General features: G+C 41.5%; 1 protein-coding gene across 6 annotated transcripts in view; it reads right to left on the reverse strand.

The window, feature by feature from the left end:
* Window positions 1–4,335: 4,335 nt before the first annotated feature.
* slc44a1b (solute carrier family 44 member 1b) overlaps window positions 4,336–18,932 on the reverse strand; it is a 33,326-nt gene continuing 18,729 nt past the window's right edge. For 2 of the 6 annotated variants that reach the window (XM_085181027.1, XM_085181036.1), the window contains exons 10-15: window positions 18,739–18,907; window positions 16,947–17,103; window positions 15,813–15,896; window positions 15,600–15,737; window positions 13,618–13,854; window positions 9,847–11,174 (exon numbers count right to left, since the gene is read on the reverse strand). In XM_085181027.1, coding sequence (XP_085037153.1) covers window positions 10,746–11,174; window positions 13,618–13,854; window positions 15,600–15,737; window positions 15,813–15,896; window positions 16,947–17,103; window positions 18,739–18,907 — 1,214 coding nt within the window. In that variant the 3' untranslated portion in view covers window positions 9,847–10,745. Of the gene's footprint in view, window positions 11,175–13,617; window positions 13,855–15,599; window positions 15,738–15,812; window positions 15,897–16,946; window positions 17,104–18,738; window positions 18,908–18,932 lie in introns of all 6 variants that reach the window. The other 4 variants (XM_085181060.1, XM_085181052.1, XM_085181043.1 and 1 more) reach the window with 4 other exon arrangements.

The following is an 18,932-nucleotide window of genomic DNA, read 5'->3' on the forward strand; positions in this document are numbered from 1 at the left end:
GATCCATCCATGCATCCATCCATGCATGCATGGCCTGGTTATTGTTGAGTTATCACCTCCAGCTCCTTGCACATAACCAGGTAGATACTGGGCTGGGCCTGATCTCTGAGCTCAATAACAATGACAAAAATGCCAAACACTTTACTCTTCATGTAAAAAATGTTTATAATACAGTAAAAAATGTATGTAGCCAAAATCAGTGTTTTATATACAGTGTAAGTGAACAACATTGCTACACTGCTGGTGTTTGATTTTAGAGGCTTTCTTTATAAGAACTATGATATCATTTCTTTTGGTGATTAACAGTTTTTATATAATTTTTCTATCATATATAGCTTTCAAGAAGCCAAAGATCACTGGACTAAAAGACTACAGACCTGTGGCTCTGACGTCTGGTCATGAAGTCTTTTGAGCGCCTGGTTCTCTCCTAGCTTAAGACCCTCACGGCCCCCCTCATGGACCCCCTGCAGTTTGCATACAGAGCCAACAGGTCTGTAGACGATGCCATCAACATGGCTCTACACCTCGTCCTGCAGAATCGGGACTCCCCGAGAACCTACGCCAGGATCCTGTTTGTGGACTTCAGCTCTGCCTTCAACACCATCCTTTCAGACCTTCTTCAAGGATAGCTTTCCCAGATGAATGTGCCTGATCCCATCTGCCGGTGGATCACTGACTTCCTCATGGACAGGAAGCAACCAGTGAGGCTAGGGAAGAATGAGAGCCTCCGTCTGAGAGGAGTCCAATACTCCTCTCAGACGGGCATAAGTCTGTCTACAGGATGGAGGCTGAACATCTGGTCAGCAGAATCTGGACAAAACGTCCTACCCATCAAGCTGTCAGAACACCGTCTCTCCTGTACAGTACAGAATCGCTGCATCGATAGCAAGGAGTGTGACTCTGAAGTGCAGTACTGTATGTCCACGAAACGTTTTGCACCGTCAAAAAATTAAATTGGCTACTTGATTTCACCTATCGCTGGTTATTTTTTAGAACATAACACCCGCGATAAACGAGGGACCGCTGTTTACAGATACTGAGAAATATAAAATTTGAATCCCTTTTCTCTTTTGCTCTGAGGCGCGGGGGAAAAATATAGACAAGTCGATGAACATCATTTACAGATATATTGGGTAAATGTCCAAGACATCTAGAGAAATGTAAATCGCCGTTTGATTCATTCATTTGCTTAACTTGTTTTGGACCGTAAACAAGGCGCGAATAGGACACCGGAAACAAAGCTCCCTACAGGAGTTTCCGCACCGGAAGTAGCGTATGCTAACGTGCACATAGTCTATTGATGGAAAGATGTCTATTGTCTTTTTAAAAATTTGATAAAGTCTGATACTTAATATTGTAGGGATATTAATATCCCTATAATATTAATAGGGATTAATATTATAGTTATAACAGAAGTCATACTTCTGTTATGACAGAATTAATTGGGTAAATTATATTTACAATTGTAACATTGTAAACATAATGTTACAATTTTACATTATGTTAAATTGTAACATAATGTAAAATTGTAACATTGTAAACATAATGTTACAATTTTACATTATGTTACAATTTTACAATTGTAATGTTTTACAATTGTAACATTGTAAACATAATACAATTTTACATTATGTTACTGTCAGAGTCGGACGGTGCCCTGACCGGTCGACCTGTGTGTGTGTGGGTTTTTGTTCTCTCTCTCGCTCTGCTTTTTCTCCGGCTCCGCTGCGATTGTTACGCGGTCGCGTAGCAACGGGAAACCTCCGACCGGTAAATGCTGCCGCTCTGAGCTGCCTGGACGCGAACGAGACGGAGAGACGGAAGGGGAGACTTCACTGATTCTCGGGAGTTTTGTGGACACACGAGGGGAGACGGGGAGCGGAGCACTTAAGGGACTTGCACTGTGGATAACTGTGGATTGGTTTTGGCTTCACTGTAAATAAAGACACTGTTCAACTTAAACGAGAGGTCTGCGTCTGGGTTCGCTAACTCACCACCCTTAACCGTTACAATTTAACATAATGTAAAATTGTAACATTATGTTTACAATGTTACAATTTTACATTATGTTGAATTGTAACATAATGTAAAATGGTAACATTGTAAACATAATGTTACAATTTAACATTATGTTTACAATGTTACCATTTTACATTATGTTAAATTGTAACATTATGTTTACAATGTAAAATGGTAACATTGTAAACATAATGTTACAATTTAACATAATGTAAAATTGTAACATGTTTACAATGTTACAATTTACAAATTGTAACATTGTAAACATAATGTTACAATGTTACATAATGTTACAATTCAACTTGACGTTTCTTAAGATGATAACTTATTCTTATATAAACAAGGGGCCCAAAGCTCCTAACAAGTAGGGGTGGAAGTAGGTTTGGTACAATGACAGAAGATATCAGTAGGCCTGACACCGGAACCGGTCTGGACCCGCTTCTGCTATCAGCCATCAGAAGAAGGTACAATGTGGTCAAAACAATACTCAGACTGTAGCATTTAAAGATCCCAAAGTGTAGGATGGATCAATGCTTTCATGTCGTTCACTCCAGATTCTGATCCTACCAGCAGAAATTGACACTCATCAGACCGGGCATCATTTTTCCATCTTCTTCAACATGTTCGGAGCTCTCCTCCGTACTTTGGTTGCTGTAGCCTTTGTATTGGCTTGAGGCAGTCAGGTCATTTGACATCAACACCACCCAACCGGCCTGTCTAGCATGGACAACCACGTCACGAGTCCATTAAATCATCTTTCTTCCACATCCAGATCCACACTTCGACCTTCAGCAGGTCGTCTTGCTCATGTCTAGTTGCACTCACCTGAAACGGGTTAACAGCTGAACAGGTGTACCTAATAAATCGGGCAGTCGGTATGTGGATTTTGGCTAAAAAAAATTTTTTACGTCTCACAAAAGGGTAAGAAGACAGATTCTTGTTCAGATCAACAGAAAAATAACCACCAACGTGTCCTGTCAGGTAGTGTACATATATTTCCACATGGGACCATTTGTTGGATATTTTCGGGCATTTCAGAGGCCAAACAATTAATCTGTCAATCATATTCCCTTCTGATATGATAACACACAGATCTTGAAAGTCAACAAAGATACCAAGCACAGATTCAAATTTTCCTTTTTATTATTTTTCTTAAAAAACAAATATACATAAGAAATGATAAATATAAAAAAAACAACCCAGAGCCAAAGAAAAAGTTCTTCAATGTTACAAACCACTTCGTACTGCAGAGAAAACAAACACTAGTGTTACACCTGACAGTTAAACTTGTGTTGCCTAAAGTCTTAACTTGTTCTTGTTGCTATGAAGCCGTCCCTCATGAAGACAAAGAGTCACATCCGAAGGAAACAAAGACGTCAGAGTTTTTAGTGCTGTGGATCTAACAGCAGATTATTCACACCGTACGAAGACGACGCGCTGCAATACGGAGCTGGGACACATGGACATGCAACTTTACTACAACACCGGCCCTTCATCTGCTCCGATCCGGGCCCGAGGAAGCAGGCAAACAGTCTCAGATTGCCTTATTTAAAACCTACAACCGAAGTGAGAAGGGTGGCACGTAGAAGACAAGTTAGAGACACTCCAATGTTAAAGAAAGATCACTGCCAAGGCTCAGAAAATCACAACTGAATAAAAATAAATAACCTGTAACTGGTTTGGTTGGTCTGTTAACAGGATTACTCAAAGAGCTGTGCACAGACTTAAAGGTCAACCCTTTATGGCTGAGGGGTAAAAAGCAAGAAACAACTTCAAGGCTCTGACAAATGAACCTATAAACTTCACAGGAGAATAAATAAGACCATTTTTAGCTGTGGCTGCCGAGATCTCCAAATACCAAAGATATGATATCACACCTGAAGAGGGGCATGCAGAAATGGGGGGAGGTCAGGGTTAACCGTCCTCTTCAGGTTCTTTGAAATACTACTGACCACCTAAAACCTTGGTCACACAAACTCAAAGAACCAGCTCAAACAAGAGGAAGTCGTCCTGAATACACCTGCTCTTCTGCTTTTAGTTATTTCCTGTCATACTGAACAGGTTTCAAATAAAGAATTTCTCAAGTAATCCCTGTGAGCCAAAAGCTCAGGTTGCCACTCTAAAGGCTTAGATTCAAAGAGTTGTTTTCCTCTTCTGAAGCTGTATGACGTAGGGCACAGTAGCCCCACCCACCTCCTGTTCAGACCACTTATTATAATTACTAAAGCCTGAAAAAACACTTTAGTTAACTGAAATACATAAAGCAAAACTTTGGGAAAAAATAATGGTGATGAACTGAAACAATGTTGTGAAGTAAAAAAAAAAAAACATACATGAAATTTACTTTGTATTTGGATAGTTTTTGTGAGTTTGGTCAAATTTGTCGAGACTCAAAGCTAACCCATTCTAAACTTCTTAAAGTAGAAAGACGAGATGCAACCTGATAACCCTGCAGTAACGATGAAGGTTTTATACTTCTTTTTAAAGAAAAGGTGAAATGTTTTCACATAGGCTGTAACCTAAATGTCACTGAGCTACGAGCAGCTCAAACATCACAAACACCAGCGGAGGTCACGTTTGTGACAGATCTGGGGCTCAGTTCAGGTTTTGGAAACATTCTTTACCTTCTGAGACGAGACAGAATTTGACTTAAATCAGCCTTAAATTTGTGTTTTGTTTTGTTTTTTTATCTGTGATTTCAAACTGATGCTTCTTTTTTTTAAAGCTGTTTTCTTTATGCAAATTTGACAGTTTTGACCTTAAAGTTAGATGCACCCTGTGTTTAAATTTAAAAAAAAAATACAATAAAATCCACTGAAAAAACCCCTAAAAATCACAGTCTGATTATGACAACGCTGCATAAATCAGTCGATACAAAGATTCTGATTGGAGTGTCACTAACCCACAGCTCACCTGCTGACCCTACACCTTCAGCAGCAGCTTGACCTCTGCGTGCTGACTGGATGGATTGAAATTGGTAAATGAAACGTATAATTAATCAGCAGACAAGGAAGAGGAGCTGAAATGTTTCATTCCAAGAAGAAATAGAGTTAAATAAATAACAAATTTGCTTTGTTAGTTCATGATTTTCACATAAAGTCCTTAAACAGGCCGGTCACGCCAGAAAACCTTCTAAAGTTTCTCAATTAAAACAATTCTGTAGAGATGTCTGGATGATGAGGATTTTACTGTTTTTATATCACCACGTTTGTTTCCATCTCGTTTTTGTCATTATTCCAAATGTCCTGTATATAAGTATCTGTACAAATTCTAACTAAATACTTGAAATGATCAGACTTTTCTGATGTTGGAATGAAACTTCTCAGTTCCAGGTTAATCTGCAGTCAGGTTAATCTGCCCGGCGACAGCAGTCACATGGTCCAAACTAATCTAAGTGTATCTGAATAGCAGGAGTTAAATATTTCCTTTGATTGCTCTTAGTTTTTTCTTTTTGGGACGTTTAAACATGAATAAATGTGTGTGTGTGTGTGTGTGTGTGTGAGAGAGAGTGTAAGTGTGTGTGGTAATATCTGAGCTACGAACACTGTTCATCTAAAATACTTTACAGCTAATTCAAACGGACGTCAGTGATGAATGAACTCCATCTTTAGTGCAATTAGTTAACATGCTCGGAGCATCGAGTGCGGCGACCACGGCCTCACTGCTTTTTCACACACATGCGCTTAATAATTGAAAGCTGAATGTCAGACTGAGGTCCTGTTTTCTGCACACGGAGAGATTTCCCACAACAGCTTGTGAATCTGTCGGGTTGTTTTGTTTTTGTTTGGAGGAGACGCTCCTCAGTTTGGCCTCTCTGAGCGGTTTATCTGTCAAAGTGAAGGAGGTGTTTGGCAGAGACGAGGTGCATGATGGGAACAGTCGCAGCCTAAACACCGCCGGTCGGAGCCAATCAGCTGCGCCCATTAACATCTCAGGAACAACAAGTGTTAAACTGCACACAGATGTTCATCATCACAGCAGCAGACTCAGACCAGAAACATGTCAGCAGGTCGATGTTTGAACACAACAAACTTTAAACTGACTGAACCCAGAGAACGTCCAAACTCCAGACTTCATCCTTAGGATGTCTCCATGGAAACACCTTCAGCTTCAGTTTACTGTAAACAGCTTGTAAAGGCAACATTTTTTGAATAATGTGAATGAAAGTTGCTCTGTTTCCACTGATGCAAATGGTAAAGTGCCCACAAGCTGCAGTTCCTCTAACATCCACCGGAGGCTCCAGCAGTGAGTCAGTCCCCAAAAAAAACCCATGTTAAAACTTTACAGCAGAAATAAACATGTTTACAATTTATATAAAAATGTTTTTTGTCTCTATAGATAATTTACACCTTCATAACACGTCTACAGGTCAAGAATGGTTTTATAACTCACCTCTTTAAATTATATTAAGGCTTGAAGTTTGCATAATTAGGGGTGTGGTCTATTTGACTGACAGCTGGATAGTGATACAGGTGACTGTAGCTGCTAGCTGTCTGCTAGGCTTCACCTCAAGTAACTGGACCTCTGCACCGTGTTTGTTGGAGCATTTTTTATGCAATTATCTGACCAATAATATGGCTGCTGTGAGGTTTCTATACTAACTGACTGTCCAAATGTTCTGAGCTTCAGTTTTGGTGAGGGAAATTTTAGGATTTTATTTGCAGCACTAATTAGGTTCTAAACCTTCATTAATTTCCCTCCATTTTGAATCTGGTTTCCAATGGGAGGTACTCATGTGCAGATCATCATAATGATTTAGGATTTGGGATGATATAGGAGTGTTCAGTCTACACAACATAACTGAGCTGTCAGTCCCCAAAGTGCCCAGATAAGGCCAGACATGTTTGCTATCTGGGTTAAGTCTGTATTTCAGTCTGAAGGAAGGACGCTTGGATTCAGCCTCACACACAGCTTAACCTGCAGTGCAACAAGGCAACATGTTGGCCAACCAGGAGAGCAGTTGCCTCGGCAGCACCGTTGCTCTCAAATCAAACGTTTCACTTTCTTCAGCACTTGACTCAAGACATTCTGATAACTCAAACTCACATTTTGGGCAACCTTTCTTTCTCAGGTTGCCCAATGAGTTGCCTTGTTGAACAATAAAAGGAGATCAAACCTCTTACAGTCGAGCCATTGGTCGGACTTCCTGCCTGAGGCGAAATTAATCATTGAACCTGGAACATGTTGAACAAAAGGAAGCAGGAAGACTTGTTGTCGTTGTTGATGTGGTCACATGATGCAGTTTTTTTTATTGCTGACTGAACTCAGCCGTCACATCTCCCACCGTCTTCTCGATGGAAACAACAATTTGATTTGTGGCGGTTTCAGAGACGACGGTTTCGGCTCTGGACAGGAAGTGGGATCCGGGTGATTGTTTGTTGGAGCATCCGTCTCTGACTCCAGTAAACCATTTTGAGCCCCGACCACAAGGGGACTCGGCTGATCGTTACAGCCTACGAGGTGAGAGTCATGTGACTGATGGAGACAGTTTTCTATAGGCTATTTATAGGTCTGATATGCATCAAAGATTCTGTCCTGATATGTTTAGGCAATGCACAATACATATCTTGGTGTTTGAAATGACTGATTGATATTTTTTAAAAAGAGCGTGATTTCAAATGTATTGATTTATCAGTCAGGAAACCTTTTAAAATTATTTTCCATTGTTCACAGTCAATATGTTATCTGCAGTGGGTGGCAGAAGGCCACGCCCACAAGCAGATGCACAAACAAGAACCATGAGCTGCTATGTACACAAGATTTTCTCCACTTTACCCATATTAAACAGCTTTTCTTAAACAAGTAACTGAAGCTGTTACACTCCACCAGACCCCATTCATAAAAACAGTAATTTTACCTCAAAGAACACAGGAGTTACTCATCTACTGTTGCCACAATTGAATAGTTTGTAATATTGTGCTGCTTTGGTGTTATAATGCATTAATTCGGACCAAAACTAATGCATTAAAAAGCAAAAGTCACACAAATAGGTCAATAACACTCATTTTCAGTGTTAAAAAAAATCCCTGTTTTTGTCAAACAAGTCTGGTGGATTTAAAAAAAAGAGCCACTAACCCCGTCTTCTCCACAAGCTCTGTTGTCCTTCCTAGCTGCAGGAGAACTTCAGGCTTCAGCAAACTGAAGGTGCTGCATTAAGGAGTCACATGACTGGTCTCATGACCCACACCTTGCAGGTTGTAGCAGTAACTACGGTAGAAAAAACCAAACCGCACACTCGTGGTGATCCATCCCACATAGAGTCTGACAGCCTCAGTATAACCTGGACAGATCTCATCCACCAAATAAATGGAGTTTTATGGCTGCTGTTCCGCCTGTCCACAGGCCCCGCCCCTTTGATGACTTGGTTGACGAGCTGTTGTCTGCGATGCGCGGGTCGTCTCCAGAACAAACGTTAAGACAAAAAATGGAAAAGTGGCTGAAAACTGTTAGGAACTGAAGAGTGAGCGATGAGTTGGGGTGAGTTTTATAAAAAAGGACATCACTACGAAAAAATGCATCAGCCGGTTTAAAATCTGCAGCGCTTCAATATAAAGTGCTTCATTACATTGTTACTTTTTTACAGTTTCTTATTAAAATATTGTTTTCCCTGGAGTGAAACCATAGTAAACATGTTACACGTTGGTAAAAATAAACATTTGGAATGTCTCTTTTTAACAAGTCCCATTGGCTGATTTTGGTCAAGCTGAACTCGTCCCCGGAGCCTGAAACAGCAAAACGGTCATATGGTTAACACAAGTCATTACACATTACAGGCAGTCACACAGGGTATGGAGGAGAGAGCAGAGCATAATGAGAGATGAAGGTGAGTCAGGTCCACATAGCTGGAGCAGGGTTTGCTTATTTCCTAGTTTTTCTCACTAAGTTACTCACTTAAAAGTTTTTAATATTATTATTATTATCATTATTATCATCATCATTATTAGGGGTGTAACAATTCTTCAGTTGGTCCCTTATTTCCATGAGAGTTCCAATCTCTGGGCATCCTGTTTTATGGGGACGCTCATGGGGATGCTTAGAATAAATGGGGCTCTATGGACTTAGAGCTAAAAGGGGTAAATGTTGTGGTAAAATCCCTTTCCTCGAGTACTACAGCACCATTTACTATATCTTACATTCTGATATTTGGCTTCATACAAGCAGAAGTTTCCAGATAGCATCACCTTTAACCACCACTTTGTCTACAAACACTTGTAAGATCTATGTAGTTATTGCCACCAAAGGACGACCTCCTGTCATAAATCCTAAACTGAGCAACCATTAGCAAAACAATGATAGTTTTTAGGCAAAATTGGCTTCACTGTAAGACTAACTGAAGGACTTTAGTGTTATATTTGTAAAAGATTAGCCTAGAAGCTGCCAAATAACCTCCAACTGATCGAGACACTCCATCCTTCCCTGAGCCTGGTTCTGTTGGCGGTCTCTTCCTGTTAAAAGGGAGTTCTTCCTCTCCATCATCGCCAAGTGCTGTTCATAAAAGTTTTGTCTGATTGTTGGACCTCTTTCTTAAAGTTGTAGGCTTTTGACGTTACGGTATTACAATGAACTGGTGTTATAACAGTTGAAATAACCATTTTAGCTGTTTGGCTCCAGAGTGGAAAAGCTATCCTTAAACTGCTCTGCAAAACTTGTAGAAGCGACTCAGGGTAAAGTGTATCCACCACAGCTATTTTTCCAGTGCTGTTACTACCGTGACAGAATACTGGGGATTTTTCACAAACTGAAGCACAATCTGCACAAACCTACAAGAGCTGGAGTGGTCCTTTGCATCTCTCTGTTGTTGCTGCGCTTCTAGATTTGGTTGTTTTTTGTTTCTCTGCAGTTTTTCTTTGGTTGATTGTTGGGGGTCGCTGAAGGACAAACATACAGGATGTGACAACCACCTGGTTTCTGGTTTTTAATTCGTCTCACTCTACCAGGAGCAAACATCTGGTGGGGAAAATAATGAACCCTTTAGAATTCATTTCCGAGTCAGACCTAGCTCTTCCTAAGCTGCTCAAACTATGAGGGACATGAGTTCAAGTGATGAAATATCATTCTATGAAACCAAATAGGAAGCTAGGACCCAGAAGAAAGCATCTTTCTAAAAACCACCTTTAGTTAACCTCAATCAGCTCCTGAAAAATAGATTGTTTTAAATTTATGGTCCATAAACTGAATTCTGTAAACATTTTTGATTCATATTTTAAAAATTAACTAACCTGTCTTATATCTGTTCCAATTTTATTGGTTATTTGATCATTCTCATCAGCAGGGAAGAGCAGAGTTTACATCTCAGTTTAAAGGATTTATCTCCAATCATAGGGTAGTATATCTAAAAATGTGATGACAGGACCAGAATCACAGAAGCATAAAGGGAGCCTGAGACTGAACCATGAACCTGAAGCTGCAGCTTACCATCTGCTGAGTCCTTCTTCTCGTTTAAAGCACCACAGTGAGAAAATAAGGCTGAACAGAAGTTCACTCAAACAGCAACAAAACATCAACACATTTATAAAAAAAATATATTTCAAATATAAAAATTACAAAAGTAAAAAATAAATAGATTACAAACAAAAAGTCAGTAGGAGTTTAGTCTCTGAGGAAGCAGCCAGCATGATGATGATGGTGATGATGGCGGCGGTGTAAATGGGTTTGGCTAGCATGCGTCAGTGGGCCATCCAGTCAGCATGCTTGAGTCACCACATGCATCAGTTAGCATGTATAGGTTAGCACACAGTGTTTACGGCGGCTGATTTAACATGTGAATGGGCAGAGGGGGCGGGGTTTGGCGTGTTCAGCAGGCTGACGAACAGGAAGAGAGTAGAGGTGGGCAGGTAGACACAGAGGAAGAGGACGACGTCCTCGCTGAGACAGAGGACAAAGTCGCTCTGCTCCATCAGCATCCAGTCCACCAGCACCCCCACCAACAGGTAGTACACCTGGAATTCCTGATGCTCCTCCCACTCCCCGTCATCACCCCAGTCTGGACCCACCGATGCCTCCTCCAACGAGTTCTTCTGCCTGACCACGCCCCCTCTGGTGTCATTGTCACTCACCATGGGCTTGATCTCCGCCCCTTCTGATGCCACTTCCTTCACCCGACTCCGCCCACGTTCCACAGCACGCTCCAACCGCCGGCTGCTCTCCACAAACTCCTGCAGGAACACAGGAAGGTGGACGAAGACCAAACACGTTAAAACACTGCGCCCCATTGATATTCAAGAAAGTCCTTTTATGAGGAATCATGATCAGAACTTTATTTAGAACATAATCATGTCTAACAATAAAGGAACTACGCATCCCATGATGAATTGCAAACGTGAGATTCTACAACAAACAACTCCCCCTTCTTGAACTGACACCTGCAGGTCAATGTTCCCTCTAATTTTTCATGTGTCTGAGCGAACACACAAACTCCCTGAGCGGTCCCTTGGACCACTGTGAGCAACATTAGACGTGTGCACTGTGGTCACGCCAGCATCGAATCCATCCAAGTTACATGGTTTATTAAAATAATCAAATTATAGCATTTACATTTATGTTAGACTACTTTTAATTAACTGCTTTAGCCCACTTAAAATGGAAATTTTAAAAGATCTTGTTCATGACCTGTGTAGTATGCTAACACTATTGAAAGTAGTCTAAGGAGCTTGGAAAGAAAAGCATCTGGACTTCTTTGAGTTGCTTGAAGACGTTTCACCTCTCATCCGAGAAGCTTCTTCAGTTCTAAGGTCAAATGGTGGAGAGTCCCAGATTTAAACCCAGTGGGAGTTTCCCCCCAAAGAGGGACAAAGTACCCCCTGATGATCCTCTACCTAATCACATGAGCCAAGGTGTGAAAGCGGGTGTGGGTCACAATCAGCCAGGGTTTCGGGTGAGCTCATTGTGAAACCTGGCCCCACCCTATCATGTGATTTCCTGAGGTCAGATGGCCCAGGATGTGAGTGGGCGTTAAGGCACCTGGGGGGGGATCTCAAAACTGGATTATAGATGGCAGACAGTTGGTGTTGTAAACCACCGCCTCTGTTCAAAGATGGTCGCTCACAGTGGACGTAAATGGCTTCTTTCACTCCTCTTTCAAACCATCTGTCCTCTCTGTCCAAAATGTGAACATTGGCATCCTCGAAAGAGTGACCTTTGACTTTAAGATGCAGATGGACAGCTGAGTCTTGTCCTGTGGAGGTGGCTCTTCTGTGTTGTGCCATGCGCTTGTGAAATGGCTGTTTGGTCTCTCCAATGTAGAGGTCTGGGCATTCCTCGCTGCACTGTACGGCATACACCACGTTGTTACGTTTGTGTTTTGGAGTTTTGTCTTTCGGGTGAACCAGTTTTTGTCTGAGTGTGTTGCTGGGTCTGAAGTACACCGGGATGTCATGCTTGGAGAAAACTCTCCTGAGTTTCTCTGATACACCGGCTACATAGGGGATGACAATGTTGTTGCGTCTGTCCTTCTTATCCTCCCTCGCTGATGTCTGATCTTCTTTTCTGTGCATCTTTGCTGACTTTATAAACGCCCAATTAGGATAACCGTATGTTTTAAGTGCTTCCTTTACATGTGTGTGTTCCTTCTTTTTTCCTCCAGGCTTAGAGGGAACATGTTCTGCCTGGTGGTGTAGGGTCCTAATTACCCCAAGTTTGTGTTCCAGAGGGTGATAGGAGTCAAAGATGAGGTACTGGTCCATGTGTGTGGGCTTCTGGTAAACTTCAATGTTAAGGTTGCCATTCTCTTCAATGTGCACAGCGCAGTCCAGGAAAGGCAAACAGTTGTCCTTTGTGTCTTCCCTGGTGAACTTGATGTTTTTATCCACGGCGTTAATGTGCGCAGTGAAGGATTCCACTTCTTGTGTTTTGATTTTGACCCAGGTGTCGTCTACATATCTGTACCAGTGGCTGGGTACTCTCCCTTTAAAAGAGCCAAGAGCCTTTCTTTCCACTTCCTCCATGTTTTTGGTTTTGGTTTTGTTTTTGCTCACAGGCTTTCGAGCGTTTTCCTTATAAAACGCAGTTTGTACCGTTTCTTCCCGCAGTAAATACAAACAACGATAGTATTCAGGAAGAAAACCAAACATTGCATATATTTTTATCATAACTCTGGTTTTACGTGGCCTATCAACACAATTTAAAAACTGGTATAAAGTCCACACTTTTCCCATCAATTGTTCCGTCTGTCCTGCTCACATCTCCACGTTGTCATTAACGTGGCTTCACTCCACATTAGCCACGCCGCTTTGCTAGCTAAAACACCGGTGTCGGCACATAAGGACGCTGTCATAGCCTGTCAACGACGTTGATTAGCTGCGTGTATACGAATGTGAATCGCATTATTGGCTGGACTATGGGATAAGGTGGCATCGTTCTAATCCCAGCAGCCAGTCACTTACTAACACTGCAAAACAGAATTGTTAAAGTTTTAACGCAACGCAGATTTTCTGTGCGCAGAGACCGTGCCAGCAGTGCGCAATTGCGCATGCGCACAGCTTAGAGGGAACATTGCTGCAGGTCATCATTACACTAACATATTTTCAGAGTTGAATGTTACCATCTCAGTCCTTTTGGTAAATTCACCGAGCTCTGAGGGAGACAGACGAAAGATCTCACCATCAGAGCTTTGTCCATGAAGAACTCCTTCCCTGGAGTGCCGTCGTTGTACTTTGTATCAATGGCGAAGCAGAGGAAGAGGACGTCCACCACAATCTCAAAGATGGACAGGAAGCAGTGGGCCACCAGGAAGGAGAAAAGACACACGATGATGAGCGGCAGCAGCCACTCTGCGTAATCCCGCTGGTAGTTCAGGAGGAGGACTCCAGCGAACGCCGTTGTCGTCACAATCAGGATCTGAGGAGATATATTCAAATAAATTGATGGCAGGTGGGAAAAGAAAAACTGAAATCCACTGTCCATATACGGTGATGCTTCAAAGTTCACTAGCTACTTTTTTTCTACTAAAGACAGAAAGCAACAGAGCTTCCGAAAACACCTTAGACAGGTAACCTACCAGTCAACATCAGCTCCAGCTCTGCTGGGGTGTTTGTAAGCTAGAAATGTATCTGTCTGTGAGTGACAGGAGAATGGTGGACAAAAGCCAAGATGAAAGCCCTCCCTGCCACTAGACTTTACAGCTAAAAAACAAATGCAAAGAAAAAGAAGGAAGATGAACATAATAGCACTGTTTCTGGATCTGGCTAGCTAACAGCTCCTTTCCCCACCTATACTGGCATATATGTATAGTTAGAGCTGGGCGATATATCGAGTTTTTAAAAAATATCGATATATTTTTATACGAGATATAAGATGTGACAATATCCTTTATATCGATATAGTCTATGTTACGTTATAACTATACTTGTGGAGCCGCAAGTTTGCCTCTCTTTCATTCACTTTTGTCTTTACGCAACATTACTTGGCCTCGCCCCTCCTTCACTGAACACAACTCCCCCTCCTCCCCCATCGCTTCACCTGCAGGAAGCGACAAGATGGACACGGCAAATCTCCGTTAACGAGTTACTGCGCATCGCCCCGTGCGTGGGGCTGGACGCCGTCAACGTGTTAGCTAGCTAACCACGCTAACGAGCTAACCACGCTAACGCCATGCAGCCCAGAGGGGCTGCACAGCCTAAAATCCTTTCATTTTCTCAAAAGTTGTCAGCGCGCCTTATGTATGAATTCTGGTTGTGCTTGATGGCCGCGAACCGATTTTATGTGGTACACGGTGCTCAGCAATCTGTCAAAAAATGTTTTAGTACGACTTTGGTACGCTACGGAGCTGCACCGCTTGATGGATTGTCGGAGCATTACGGCTACCGAGGAGCCTCGCGGAGTGATACGTACTGTGCTTCAACGTAATATTACCCTACTGTGTATAAGGACCATAAATGGCACCTGTTAAGAGACGTGGTTATGAAGAGGATTTCAAACTCCAGGCTGTCAGTCACGCAGTAGAAGTTGGGAACAGAGCAGCTGTGAAATCTGTCTTTGTTACTATGCTCTGCGTCTTTTAGTTTACATTTTGACTGCACAATTGTGAGCTTTTTGTTATGCACAAAAAAAACATTGTTTTCTTTTATTTATGGAGCATTATTATTTAATAAATGCTCATAATTTATTTTTGAGTAAATTTTATGTACATCTATGCTCTATGTTAATAAAAGTGCCTGTGTGACATCTGGGACACAGCTTTGACTAAGAACTCTCTTTTTGTTCTTACTTTATGGCTTTAAAAAAAATATCGAGATATATATCTTATATCGCCGTCCAGGTAAAAAATATCGAGATATGAATTTTGGGTCATATCGCCCAGCCCTACGTATAGTATAGAAAAAACATTTAGGCATGGCATCAAATCTCATTTCACGGGACCAGTAAAAGTGTTTAAAGTCAATGTTTTGGAATTCTGAACTTAATCCCACAGAACTGTAAATGGTAAATGGACTGGTTCTTATATAGTGCTTTTCTGCTGTAGCTGAGCACTCGAAGCTCTCTTACAGCAACATTCAGTTAGGTGATCACACTCAAAGTGAAGATCCTTCCTCCAAAGCAGCACAAACTGGCAGGAAAAATGAAAAATAGAGCTCCCGCCTCACCTTCCCCAGGAAGAGCACAAAGTCTCCAATGGCGTTTATTGTGGCGACTCGCAGCGCGTTTTCTACCAGGATCACGAAGGCGTCACGTGCAGACGTGCAGAAACTGGTGCTGTTGATGGCTGTGGCTGCATATGCATTCTGGGAAATAAAACCAGATATGGTGAGATGATTATATCAATGAAGAGAAGAGAAGAGAAGAGGGTGGAGTATTACCTGATTGAGATAGTTGAGGCACTTCTCCAAACACCACAGACAACAGATACAAGTTTTCAGCATACAGCGAGCGCACGCATTCTCCTGATAAACAACAGATAATATCAGGTTATATATAAAATGTATTTATGTTTACATGTCACATACAACACACTGTACATGTAATCATTTTAAAAAAAGGATGAACGAGTTGTTAATGCAACAGAAATGGTGTGGTAGTGATGAGGAGACTTCGGTATGAACACCAAAACATCATCATCATACAGACGGATGCCCTTCAGTCTGTATTGTTACCAAACCTTTAAAGGACATCAAGTCATTCCTCTGATGGTTTTTTTTTTTTCCAGTTTGATCATAATTGGTGAAACTGTTCAATGAATCACTTCTGTGTAATCTTAGCAACAGTGTGTTCACCACTGACAGGTTCACATTGTTCTTCTAAGTGACAGTGTCATGGTAAGTTTCCCTACTGAGAAAAAAAATCCATAAACCTATGCACATCTCAGTATTCATCAGGAGTTTCAAGAGGGCATACAGAAAAAGAGAAAATCGGCCTAAATGCTTTCTTTAACTAATTGTTACATAAAATCAATGTAAAATCTTAAATTTAATGGGATCTGGTGAAATAACATTTACTTGGTATATATTCAGTTTATACTAAGCACTGTCTTCTTTAAAAATTATTTATTTGAATAAATAAAACTTTGATTTTAGGTATTTTGTTTGCATCTTATTGCTTTATTACTTCATGTTTAGTAAAAGTGATAACTAATTTTTTCAGGGTCTGATTTTTTTTAAAGGCTTCTGGCGTGTGGCAGCCTGTTACGGCAGCTCTGCTCATTTCTGAGCTTTTTTCTTATTTCCTCTTTCCTCTCTTCTTGTAACTTTCTCACTTAAGTCTTAGCAATTATATTCTGCCATCATGCACTACTGCTTTGTGCTAGTTATAGCATTTTATTCTATTTTTATATAGTATGTTATTCTTTTATCTTATTCTATTCCATTGTTTTTCTTAATTTTTGCTGCTGTAACTTTGCACTGTCCACTTTCTGCTGTGACACAAAAAATTTCCCAGATGTGGGACTAATAAAGGTTTATCTTATCTTAACAGTCTAGTAAATAAAGTTTTTGTACCTTTCCTTTGAGCTGATTATGGATGTACATGAGGATGAGTCGTGGGATCTTGACCAGTGTGATGATGAAGGATCCTTTAGCAACTGTGCCCAGGTGGTACCGGACCAGCCTCAGGACTGAGGACAGGATTGGAGTCACTGGGAGTCGGTTCTTGTCCCTGAAACACAAAGTCCTGGTTAAGAGTCTTTCCTGCCAGGAGACATTTAGAAGAACCTTTATGTTTCCTGAAACGAGGGGGTACGCATGTGGAGAATCCACTCTGAAACCCAGAGTTTAAAAAGGCAGGCTAAAAAGATGCAGTATTATGCTGTCATTGTATACCAGAGTGACTAGAAATACAGACAGTATGATTTTAATACCTTGAGAAAAAACAAGCATAATAATTTTTTTGTAATTTTGACTCTGTACACCTCCACAGTGTACTTTACTTCAAACAATTACGATATGACTAAAGCACACTCTCTAGAAGTATCACGGCCAATGTCTACAATCAAGAGAAACCTTCAAAAATATTATTTTTTTGCTGCTTGTTTACAACAAGCCGCAACCCACTGCTTACAACCAATAAGAGGACCAGATTAGCCAGCAGAACTACCTCCAGATCAACACTAGTAAAACCAAGGAGCTGGCGGTAGACGTCTGCAGGCACAAACATCCTCCACTGCAACCACTAAACATTCAAGGTATGGACATTGAGACTCTGGACAGCTACAGGTACCTTGGTGTTCATCTGAACAATAAACTGGACTGGACTCATAATTCAGACGCCCTCTACAGAAAAGGGCAGAGCAGGCTGTACCTGCTGCGGAGACTTAGGTCGTTTGGAGTGAAGGGCACACTACTGAAGCGCGTCTATGACTCTGCGGTGGCCTCAGCCATCTTTTATGGTGTGGTCTGCAGGGGTGGCAGCATCTCTGCTGGGGACAGGAAGAGACTGAACAGGAGGGCCAGCTCTGTTCTAGGATGCCCTCTTGACAAGTGGAGGTGGTGAGTGACAGGAGAATGGTGGCTAAGCTGTCATCCCTGTTGGACAACATCTCCCATCACATGCAGGAGACTCTGAGAGCACTGAGTGGCAGGCCTTCAGTGGCAGGCTGCGGCACCCACGGTGTGGGACGGAGAGATTTTGCAGGTCTTTCCTCCCCACCGCTGTCAGACTGTACAACAAAGACTCCAACTGACCAAACACACACATCCACACATGTGCAAAAGCAATAATACTAAGTGCAATACTCTTTTCTGGCATCGTTGTATTATACTCAGTTGTATATAGCATTTGTATTCTATTTTATTCTATTATATATAGTGTTTTATTTTATTTTATGCTATTCTATTGTGTACAGTATCTTATTCTTATCTTATTCCAGTGTTTTTCTAATTTTTGCTATGTAACTTTGCACTGTCCCCTTCCTGCTGTAACAAAACAAATTTCCCACGTGTGGGACTAATAAAGGTCATCTCATCTTATCTTAGATTAGACTTTATGACAAAACATCTAATGAGCCTGTACAGATAAATTTATACCAGAACGACTGCTAAAGAAAGGTATGGAGAATGAGAGACACATGATCCTGCTGTCATTGTCCAAATACCTACAGACCAGCTGTTCATTTTCCTAAAAGTATCCAAGCTGATTTTATCCACTTTCCACCATGTTGCTTTACTACATCGATTACAGTCAGTGGCTCAGGCGAAAAGAAGCTGTCTTTTCTATTTAAATACCATCATATACCAAATTCCCCAGTGAAATATCAAGTATGAAAAAGGTATGTAAAGTGTAGTATAGACTCACCTTGTGAAATAGTACGTGACCACAGCGCCGGCTACAGTCATCTGCTGACAGGCCAGGATGAACTCACTGATCCAGACCAGGCCCACAGCATGGTACCAGGTCAAGTACTGAAGAGGACCGGTCAGTCTGAACTCCGTCAGCCCCGTCTCCTCGTTCTGTACGGGGTTACCTGCACGACCACACAGAGCAAAGAG

This window comes from Neolamprologus multifasciatus, chromosome 2 (genome assembly GCF_963576455.1).
Source record: "Neolamprologus multifasciatus chromosome 2, fNeoMul1.2, whole genome shotgun sequence".
In the NCBI taxonomy this organism is placed as follows: Eukaryota; Metazoa; Chordata; class Actinopteri; order Cichliformes; family Cichlidae; genus Neolamprologus; species Neolamprologus multifasciatus.